The sequence below is a fragment of the Rhopilema esculentum genome, chromosome 18 (genome assembly GCF_057945365.1).
Source record: "Rhopilema esculentum isolate cy_ngs chromosome 18, ASM5794536v1, whole genome shotgun sequence".
Lineage (NCBI taxonomy): Eukaryota > Metazoa > Cnidaria > Scyphozoa > Rhizostomeae > Rhizostomatidae > Rhopilema > Rhopilema esculentum.
The window spans coordinates 7,436,942-7,448,539 of record NC_142832.1 but is presented as its reverse complement, the minus strand read 5'-3'; the positions used below and the strand labels follow the sequence as shown (position 1 = coordinate 7,448,539).

Here is an 11,598-nt window from a genome sequence, read left to right as displayed (position 1 = left end):
GGGCTCGAGTTATCGAGTGTTTCCTGTCTTTTCAGAACTAAACTTACATTAGCAACTTTCAAAGTATGATGCATGTCACTTCCGGTTTTGTCAGAACTTCGCATGCCAAAAAAATCTTGAATTTGCTTCTGGAGATCAACCAACAATGAATATAATCCAAAATGAAATGCGATATGAAGAAATTGATATTTAAAGCTATTGTAGCATTATCTTCAATCGTTGCCTTGGTCTAACACAGATGCTTGTGGATTTCTGTTGGCAAATATTTTTCAGGGCTGGCCTATTAAGAAATTTTTTTTTCAAACATGAATAGTAAGGATGTAGGGCCCAAAGGAAGCTTCACCAGAAAGAAGCTTTTCCAATGCTTGCTATGTGCATCGGCATTTCTTGTCCAATTCACAGCGTTTGGATTTTACCGTGGATTCGGATCCATCTACGTGTCGATGCAAGAAAAGTTTACAGAAAGTAACGCACTGATAGGTAACCAGCAAAGTTTTTAAAATAACTTATGTTTGAATTCAATGTTTTATAACACAATTTTTTATATAACTGTTGCCTTCTACAGTGATAATGTTGAGCACCGTCGAGAAGGATGGGGCAGCCGGGGTGGCCCCAGGGCAAGAACTTTGAGCCAGATCTGGCTTTCTACAGGCCTGATCATATGTGATAACTTTTTTTCGAAACGATAGTTCATTCGCTTAGATGTTTACTGCAGCAATGCCTAGTTTCAATTCAGAAAAAGGTGAGAACACTCAAAAATTTGAAGGGTAACGCTCCTTTTGAAAATTTAATGTTCTTATCCATTATGGACAGAATATAAATCTGGCAAAAATGAATTTCACGGACATTATCATTTTTTTTATTATTATTATTAAATTATTTACAGTAGGCGAAGCAAAATTTTTTTTAGATAATATAACAGCTAATTAAAGCCTACTATTTATACTACATTTACAAATCTTAAATTAATTACAATGAAAGGATAAATGATATAGGAAATGTACAAAAATAAAAGGATGACTCGTTAGATAAAAATATACAATTATTCGATAACTATTTCAAGAATCCAATCTGCGCAACGTAAGGTTTGCATAATCTGCAGTTGCATTTTGTATTTTTCCAAGTTTTAATCTTTTTCTTAAATATTGCGAGGGTAGAAGATGTTTTAATGTCATTTTTAAGCTCTTGCCAAAGCTTGGATCCCATAAAGGTTGTACTTTCTATACCATAACAATTTGATTTTGGTTTTGATAGCGATATTCGGGATATGTTTTAAAGATTATAGCATGTATTTCTTTCAGTAAAGATTTCTTTCATGAAACTTGGGATGAGATTATGTAAAGTTTTATATATTTCTGTAAGAAGCAATTGCAGATTTTTATCATGGATAGATGTTGAGTTGTCTTTTCTCAAAAAAGAGTTTGAAAGCTTGATTCATAGTCATCATTTTCAGAGATGTGTCGTTGCTGCCTTTACCAAAATTTATAAGGTGGCAGCTGTCCCCACTCATTTTCATATAATTATTTTGAAATCATTCTCTCCAAAAAACTACGTCTTGTTATAGTATTTTAATAGCCTGGTTAATGTCTTGGTGGATAACATATAGTGTTGTGTCATCAGCATAATTGCATATTTGGCTATTTGATATAATCATAAACATGTCATTTATGTATAAATTGAACAAGAGATCTCCCAAAACTGATCCTTGTGGCACACCTACACTCATAGTTTTCCATGCACTGAAAGAGCCGTTTATTTTGACTCTTTGTTTCCTTTGGCTAAGGTACGATGATGTGAAATTCAAGGCGCTTCTACAAAAACCACAAGCATTGAGTTTAGCAATCATTAGGTCACGATTGAGACAGTCAAATGCTTTTGACAAATCCATCAGTAGTGCACTGGCTGTTTGTTTAGTATCTAGAGCTTTTTTGCAATTTTCTATGAGTCTGAGTAATGTATGTTGGTTGCTATAATCCCTTTTGAAACCACATAGATAATAATAGACCGTGATAAAAAACCATGAGCGAAGGGAGTAATTTGTGATTCCATGATTCTCTCATATATTTTTGATGCTGACGCCGGTAAGGTAGCAATTGGTCTATGATTTTTGTTACTGAATTTATCATCTTTTTTATGCAACGATGATATGTCTCCTAATTTGAGTTCTTTTGGAAATGTCATATTAGATAGGTCCTCATTAAATGTTCTTTGTAAAATTTCAGAGAAAATGTCTGAATATTCTTTAAATATCCTAGCAGGTATACTTTCTATTGGTGAGGCTTTACTGGTATTAAGATTGTTTATCTGATCCCAAATTTCCCCACTGTTAACTTCCCTAAATTCAAAGGGCTGTGGGTCAGGGTACATTTCTCTTATTCTTATGATACTTGGGTGGTTTTTATATTTCTCAATGGCTTTATCAATTGGGTCATTTATACCATATGTGAGCTATATATTGATGAATTCCTAGATCTTGTGTTATGTTTATAAAGAAGTTGTTAAATAATTCTGCAATCTTGCGGTCATCACTAGTTAATTCTCAATTTTCTTCCAATGTAATAGAGGGTGTTGTTTTATCTTTTCTGCAAAGACCGGTTTGATCGCTCTCCAGAATTTGCGATTATCTGTAAGATTACTTAAGTCGAGGTTCCTAAAATAACTGCTTTTAGCATTACGTAATAACTTTACACATTTGTTCCTTTGCCATTCATATGCTTTATGATTTTCCTCATTTTTGTTATTAGTATATCTATTTTTCAATTTGCTTCGATGCATTATTGCCTTACGTAATTCATTCGTCATAAATGGCCCGTCGTTTGCACGAACACACTTTCTCTAAATGGGGACATGTTTATTAAGAAGACTTTTGACTGAGATATCAACACTTCCGTAGTCTCTAAAGTTTAGTATTCGATGATTCAACATTTCAGATCTAAAGCTCGGAAAATCGAGTATTTTGGGACCTCTCTTGGTGAAATCCCCTTTGAGTATGCTCAGTATCATTACGTGGAAATCAGACAACCCTGTTCCAACATTAGTCGTGTTTTGAAAGTGACTTTAACAGTTTGTCAGTATCAAATCTATACATCGTGGGTTGTCTGACTTGTGACAGGTTGGATTCTTGATCAAGTTAACTAATTTATAAGTGTCCATGAAAGCCTTAATTGCGCTGTCACCCACTTCACAATTGAAATCGCCCATAACGATAAGATCTTCAAGTTTGTTGCTGAAGAAATCGATTCCTTTTTTGATCTCTTCAAAGAAATAGCTTGGCCATTAGGAGGGTGGGGGATGTATGCTAAGTAGTAGCCAATTTTTGTTCTAAGTTTCATTTCGGTGGTGCATATTTCAATGTCATTAGGAAATTTGTAATTTGTTAGCTCTTTAACAAGGATCCCTTCCCTCGCATAGGTAAGAAGGCCTCCACCATTTCTGAAAGGTTCTCCAAAGCCTTCGATCATGAATTGACTTGTTGTAAAAGTTTCATCTATTTTAGTTTCGGCGATTGTAAGAATGTCGACATATTTTGAAACCATTAATTTTAATGGTTCAATTTTATTTCTGATTGAGTTTATGTTTAGGTATGCCATTACGAGACCCTTTTTATCTTTAATCCTGATATTCTTAAGAATGTCAACTGTATTTAATTCGCAGGAATCAGTTTCTGGAATTTTTTCATCTACGGTTTCATGGACGTATGATTCGGGGTTTTTATTTACTGTATTTATATTGATGTTATTCAAATTTTTTAGGCTATTATCATTATGTATATTAAAACTCTTTTTTCTTTCATATATTTCTGTCGAGTCATCCTTGTTTAATCAAAATGAATACTATCTAAGTTTTTGAATAAAGTTCAGTGCTAATTGCCTGTTATCTCTGAAATTAAGATGAAAACCGTCTCTTGCAAGGAGCTGGGTAACCTTTGCCCTTATTCATAACCGCGTTCATAATCTGCATTAAGAATTAAAACTATCAATGATTCATTTATCCAAAAAGAAAGCTTTACAAAATGGTGCAGCATTAAATTATGCGGACGCAGTTGACTGAGAGGGGCTAGCTGACTAAAATAATATCCAAAGCGTACTTGAAATCGAAATTCGTAACACCTTTCGCGATCGATTTGCAGCAAACACGAGGAGCTTACCAACAATGCAGCTCCACAGTTTCAGATTATGCCTGGAAATAAACGCAGTACAAACGATACAAAACGCAGTAGCGAGGAATAGCCAGAGGTTCTTCTAAACTGGAGTTGAGCCCTTTTTGGAGCTGGAAATCAAAATTTGGAGCTGGATTTGAAATTATGTGCCTGGAGCTTGAAAATTTAAACAAATCAATCAAGAAATGTTTGTTTTCCAATTATTTTTTTAGTCACATTTCATTAGAATGAAATAGATTGACTGTACTTATCCTGGACAGTGTCCAGTTCAGCTGATTTGGCTGATTCAGCACTTTATCATAGATTATGATAAGACCTGTTACTTCAGTCGTAATTTTTAAGAATTTATTTTTATTAGGGGGCATAAATTTTTTTGTTTGCGAATGTGGAACAAAGACAATACGTCTAGGCTACTTTAGATAGCAACTAAAGTTTAACCAACACCTAAGGCCACTGAGAGTGGGGGAAGAGGGGACAAATTGCATCAGAGCTTCAAGGTGCAGGGGGCCTCAGGAGTTGATGAATTAAATTTTAAAAATTGAATAAATCAAATGAAATAAAAATATGCGTGAAAACTATAAGAGTTTTCAACGGTCAGAAGAATATGATTACACGAAGTATTATGAATGGCATTTTATGCTAATCTACATTTTATGCAAGACAGTAAGCTATTCTCAGGGCGTGGTTGCAAATATTTTCTATCGCTCCGCTCCCAGGGTCCTCAACTCCAGATGTTGTCCCGGAATCTCCTAAACCCATCGGTGGCCATGCCAACAAATTGATTTACTGAAAATATCGATTGGATTGGTTTGTTTTTGCTGGTAGAAGTCTGCCCTTAAAGCTTGAATAATGCTAGAAATTTTTTCAGAACAAGCTCGGAGAAAAGCTTACTGTCTTGCTTTGCAATTATTTTAAAACAAAAAGGCCAAGTGGGGACCTGTTTATGCGGTTCATATACATCTTGCAAACAGGAAACTGTCGACAAGCAACAGACTACAAAAGAACGAAACCGTTGTATAATTGCACTTTTGATTAAAGATATAGAACTTTTGCTCATGATACAATAATATTGTAATATTCTTTGCAGCTTGGACCGGCTCCTTGTCAATAGCTATGACTTTCCTATTGACGCCGATTACCTTCAGAGTCTTCGACCTGGCTGGCTATAGACTCTCACTGCTTCTTGGAGGAACATTAATTGGCCTTTCACTCGTGGCGACATCATTTGCATCCAGTATTTTCGAAACCTATTTCACACTTGGACTTATGTTTGCGATAGGACAAAGTTTATGTTATTTTGCTCCATTGCTGATTTTGCCCCACTATTTCAAAAGGAAATTATCACTGGCCCACGGAATAGTGCTGTGCGGAAGCAGCCTCGGAGGACTCGCTCAGGCTCCCGGTCTCGGTTTCATCTTGCAAAAGTATGGATTCAGCAGTGGAATGCGGCTGTCGAGCGTGACTGCACTGCTTATAATAGCGGTATCTGTGTTATTCAAGCGGCCTGAGGAGAGTTTTGGGCCTAATCCATTAAAGTGCAGGAAAGAAAAAAAGAGAGAAATAACGATCAAGACTGGAATGGGAGAAATACCTTTACTAAGAAATTATGCTTACATCATCTTCGTTTTTGCAATTATGTTGGTCAGTTTTGGAGTTTTCATACCCTTTGTGCATTTGGTGAGTTTAAGAAAAGCTGATTACGCTTTCGTTTATATTGATCAAGACAAAATCTTTCACGATGGAGTTCATTTTTTGCAAATATTATCAAACAACCTATACTTGCATGATACACACACAGTGTTTTTCTTCAGTAAAATTCTAGTTTTCCTGTCTAGATTTTTAAACAAACCATAGCAGTTTAATTGCAAAGTAATAATATTCCAGTGATCATGTTTTTGAAAAACTAAAAAATAACAATCTTAGCTTCAAATTCCCGGTTCTTATATGAGAAAAGAGCGGAAAAATTTTTTATCTGAAATCCATGTTCAATCAAATGCGCGGACAGGTTTCGACGGGCAACTCATTCAGCGCAAGGAATATTGAAGGCGTATTTGAATAAGATCCAGCTACGGCCAAAATTTACAAATTATGCTAATTACAATTCAATATTTACAATCTAAAAAAAATCCCATTTTAACTTGATTTTAATTTTACTACAAATATCTATAACGAAAGGCGAAATGGTAATATCCATTTTCAGAATTTTGCAGGAATTCCTTTAGTTTCTTTTTGAACGTGGTAATCGTGGAGCTCATTCTTATCTGTAGTGGAATTTCGTTTCACGTCTGTCCACCACAATAGAAAAAATTCTTTTTGGAGAATTTTAGGTTTTGCCTTAGGATGTCTAGGTGAAGGCAATTTCTTGTTGAATAGTTAGATATTTGGGATCTTGTGACAAATCTTCCTTTCAAATTGTCAGGGCATAGACCATTTATTATTTTGTAGATCATTACTGCCCTGTCAAATTTTATCAAAATTTGAGACCAAAAGCCAATTGCAGCTCCACCCGTCCTTTAATCTTGAGCCTTCTACTAACGTGTGCGCTCTGTTTTGCAAACGCTGAAGATGATGGAGATTTGTGTTTGACAATTTACCCATAGTTCATCACTGTATCTCAAAATGGCCCTCGAGCAGCGCCTTATAGACCTGATCCTGTTTCAATTGCGGGAGTATATTTTTTAGTTTCCACAGGGACGAGAGTGCATTTTTTCATTTTACCTTTAAGGTTTTTATATTGCTCATTCTATGTCAGGTTTTCGTCGACCGTAATTCCTAGGTATTTTACCTTTTGAGCTCGTTTGATTGGCTCTTCATTTACATTTACTTCTAGTGGGCCAAGGATACGGTTGGTTTGTCGTTTATGACCAATAACCATATAATCTGTTTTTTCAATATTCAAACTAAGCCTAATCTGACGTAACCATTCTGCAATTTTGTCGATCTCAGCTTTTAGATCATTACAGAGATCGTAGATATCTTCGGCAGAACAGGTGACACTGGTATCGTCCGCATACATGTTTGAGATGAATTTTTTGAGGCACTGCTCAAAATCATTGACATACAGGATAAAGAGGTGCGGCCCCAAGCACGATCCCTGGGGGATATCGCAGTGAACAGTTTTTAAGCTTGATCTATGGCCATTTATTTGACAGTATTTTCTTCTGCTGGTTAAATACGATGTGAACCACCGAAGAGATGTCCCTCCCACTCCGTATTTGGTTAGTTTCGATAGAAGAATCCTGTGGTTCACCGTATCAAACGCTTTTTTAAGGTCGAAAAATACGCTTATATTAATTCTATGCATGTCAATAATAGAAAACCATGAATCTGTTATGTTTAATAGCGAGGTCAGCGTACTATGCATCTTTAAGAATGCATGTTGACTTTCAGCAAATTTTTTTTGCTCTTTCATGTAAGTCGAGACTTGGCCGTGCCCAAATTTTTCCAGTAACCTCGAGAATACAGATAGCATGGATATAGGCATATAATTACCCATTTCATTTTTAGACCCAGACTTGAAAATAGAGGTTACCCTTGCTATTTTCCATGTGTCTGGAAAAATACCGTTTTTGAATAAAGAGTTGAATATAGCAGCTAGTGGCGTGCATAAATTTTCTGCTGCGTCTTTCACAAGTTTCCGCAAGTTTATAACGTATTGTTGTTAAAAGGTTATTAAATGCTTCCGCAATTCCCTTTTGCTTTTCAATTAGTTGACCCTCATACATGACGGGCGCATGCTCAGATTTTCGGCGCTACGCCCGTGCGCACAAAAAATGTCAACTGAAAATCGGCCTTAAGAGTTAACTATAGCGAACACTAACAAGCAGCAATAGCTGTATGTCTTATGATATGACACGATTTAACCGTTGTGGCACAATAGGTGCCGTGGTGCATGCACGAGAGGCTAACTATGAATTTGTTGTAGCAAAAAGTATTTATCTGCAGCTTCGTCACGCGCAATGAGAAGTTTTACAAAATCGAAATAAAAAAAGTGATGCGATTTCTTGTGTATTTCTCAATTTCTTTACAATCTCTTGTTATTATATTTGCCATATCATTGCTATCTCAATTTCCATTTATCAATGCTAAGCCATTTCTTGCTTATTTAATTTCAATGATATTTCTTTTGAACAAGGATTATTTAATCTTAGGTACGCCTAGCGATGGACACAGGCATATCATACTCAATGGCGGTATTTCTACCAGGCATTACCTCTATTGCTCAAGCAGTTGGTAATGTAGGCTTCGGCAAGCTTGCCTCTCTCCCGAATTACAGCAAGATCTCTCTCTGCAAATGGGCCACCATCGTTATAGGCATAGTGACAACATTTGTTCCAATATTAACCTCCTTTATTGGCCTTGCTGCTTATTCCTTTCTTTTTGGTATTGCTGATGGCAGTATCGCCGCATCTACCATGCTCATCGTTAGAGATTTGATAACAAAAGAGCAATTCAATAGAGGATACAGTGCATATCTTATCTGCAACTGCATCGCTATCCTTGCTGGACCACCGTTTGCAGGTATGTTCAACCTGTTATTTGCCTTAAAGAATCAGGCATAATTCGTTTAAAAGTATATGTTAAATTATTATCTATGTACCCAAGTATAGAGTAATTTGTTGGATTAGCTTTAAAAACACAGTAGAAATAAGTGAATGATATTTATTGAGTGATAGGACGAAAGAACAATACTGCTTTTAGGAGAAAACTGTTTCAGAAATTAAGATTTTATTTGTTTTTAGGCTGTGTAAAACAGAAAATTTAATGTCACAATTCCAATCCTCACACTTAATCCGACTCTTTCTCTGCATGTCTCCATGTGTGTAATTATATAAATTCGTTTTTATATAAATTCATTTCAGGATATTTGTACACGGTTTCAGGAACTTACTCCCTTGTATTCTTTATTTCTGGTGGCTTGGCTGCTGTAGGAGGTTTCTTGATGTTTGCAGTGCAATATTTCCATCCGAAAAATGAAAGGACTTTTTTTTCCAATTTATTGACAAATGGCTGCAATACCCAGAAAGGCACGAAGATTGTCAGCTTCATGCAGAAATACTCCAAACCATATCGATTGGCAAATGAACAGACAACAGAAATAGCCAGTTCAAACCGCCCAACTATTCACAATTCCTTTATTTCTTTGCTCGAGTTAAATAATTCAGAAAACTATGTTGATGACTCTATACCTGAGGAAGGCATAGAAAGGATCACCACTAGGGACTTTTCATTGTCCGATGAACTTAGCAATAAAATCATTACTGGCACGTAATGTTAAGGTTGAGGATACCTAATTATATGCTAATATTTAGATCTAGAATAGAGATGATCAATGGCAACTACTAAGACCTGTAAAATAGTGTCAATCTGGAATAAATTCTTATTGCCAATTTTGATTTTTGTCATCCTTATTAACATCATATTGAAAACCGTTGTGCGTCGGATGTTGCCAAGAACATAATTGCAAAAAAATATAAGCCCTTAAGTTCCCTGCATTCATACGAAATATCATGACCATATATTATTCTTTTGAAAAAGGTAGACGTAATCAAAATGTAGCAAATTTTTTTAACTTATGATATATGTGCTAGCAAATTATTAACGACGAAACAACCAGAAAACATAATTGCCTTATCAAGCGGTGCTCTACAACACCGAGATTTGAAGATGATTAAAACTCTTCCGATAAATTCACTTTGATTAACATGGCTTTGATATGAAGATTCGTAATTTTCTGATCGAAACATCTGAAGTGTGCAAGCTTGATACTGTTAAAAACGATTTCATACGAGCAAGGCGGACTTTAGTTTTCGTCCAATTAGATGCTTTGTTTACAATTTTCTTTTAGCCAAACAGAGCTTGTCAATTTCGCCTGGTTCATTTTCAACTTTCTCTAAAGCACCCCTAGCTGTGAAGGAAAAGCACTAGTGGAGTTTAAAGCCTGATTTACAGGAGACGAATTTTTTCGTTCCAAACGAATTTTTCGCCGCAAAAGCGCGAAAGATCACAGCGAAAAATTCACTGCAAAAAAGTAGAAACCGTTCCTAATTTTTCGCTGCAAAATTTTTCGCCTTGTAAAATAAACCAATCAGAACAGCATTGGAAGACACCTGACTTCTCATTTTTTCAGACTGCCTGTCTTTCCGCATTCTTTTTTAAAATACTCTCGCCTTTGAAACGTCAATAAAATAGGTTGGTAATCATTCATTTCCTGTTCCTTGTACACAATCCATGTAAGTAGATTCATATCAGATTATTATTCAAACATTTGTATTTCAAATTGACGAAAACTGGCTTGAAAGTTTCATCGTTCTACCATTATATCAGAAATAAAAAAAAGGAAAGAATTTTTTCAAATTGCTGAATTGATGGCTGCTGATTGGCCTGCTCAATAGGATCTCGCATGCTTCTGCAAGCTTCGATAGCGACCCTTTCTATTGCATGCTTGTGCAAGCTTCAATAGCGACGTAAACGTAAACGTAAACGTAAACGTAAACGTAAACGTAAACGTAAACCTCTCTTACCGAAAGATGGAAATCCCCTTCTGAAGACGTCCTGAAGGAATTTTTCGAATCAAGTATCGCTTTTTGCTGTTTTGCTCGCTTTTTTGATAAATTTAAAAGTCCAAGCTTGCTGATAAAACCATTCTTCGGACAGTCGCTATATTATTTTCTAATATTTGCAGCGAATTCGCAGAAAAATTTCTAAAAAATATACTTGAGATACAATCAGCCACAATAAAAAATTTACAAGGTTTATAAAGCCCTAATATTGCTGCTGTCACAAACATTTTGTCAATCTAACTCTGTATATATTTGTCGACGGCAAAGAAGTGGAGGAAGTGAACAACTTTAACTTTCTCGGTTCGATGATTAGACCTGATGGAGACTGTGAAAAGGAGATTGATCGACGGTTAGCGATGGGCAGGTCTGCTGTTGGAAAGCTACAGAAGATATGGAAGAACCATGACATCCGGTTAGACACGAAAACCCGACTGATGCGGTCTTTGGTATTTTCCATCGTCCTCTATGGTGCGGAGGCATGGACTTTAAAGACACGCTACCGAAAAAGAATTGACGCGTTTTAAATGTGGTCGTGGCGTCGTATGCTGAGCATCCACTGGTCCGAAAGGCAAACCAATGCAAGCGTGCTTGACAGAGTATACCGTCCAAACAGTCTACTCAATCTCATTCATAGAGCACAATTCACATACTTCGGACACGCCGCACGAAAACCAGATGACAGCATAGAAAAGATTGCTATATTGGGTATGGTTGAGGGCAGTAGAGGGAGGGCTCAAATCGCTCACTGGCATGCAACTCTACGAAGCGCTAACCATGGCCGAGAACAGAGTGGATTGGAGAGAAATGGTCATGGCAGTCACAAGCAACCGCAACGGCTGAATGAACGACGACGACGAACTCTGTATATAATTTGCA

General features: G+C 36.3%; 1 protein-coding gene across 1 annotated transcript; it reads left to right on the top strand.

The window, feature by feature from the left end:
* Nucleotides 1-22: 22 nt before the first annotated feature.
* Nucleotides 23-10,702, top strand: LOC135696574 (monocarboxylate transporter 13-like). Its single transcript, XM_089113617.1, has 4 exons — nt 23-480; nt 5,247-5,836; nt 8,311-8,680; nt 9,022-10,702. Exons 1-4 carry the CDS (start codon nt 306-308, stop codon nt 9,429-9,431), a joined length of 1,545 nt encoding a protein of 514 aa, XP_088969743.1. The 5' UTR covers nt 23-305; the 3' UTR covers nt 9,432-10,702.
* Nucleotides 10,703-11,598: the final 896 nt, after the last annotated feature.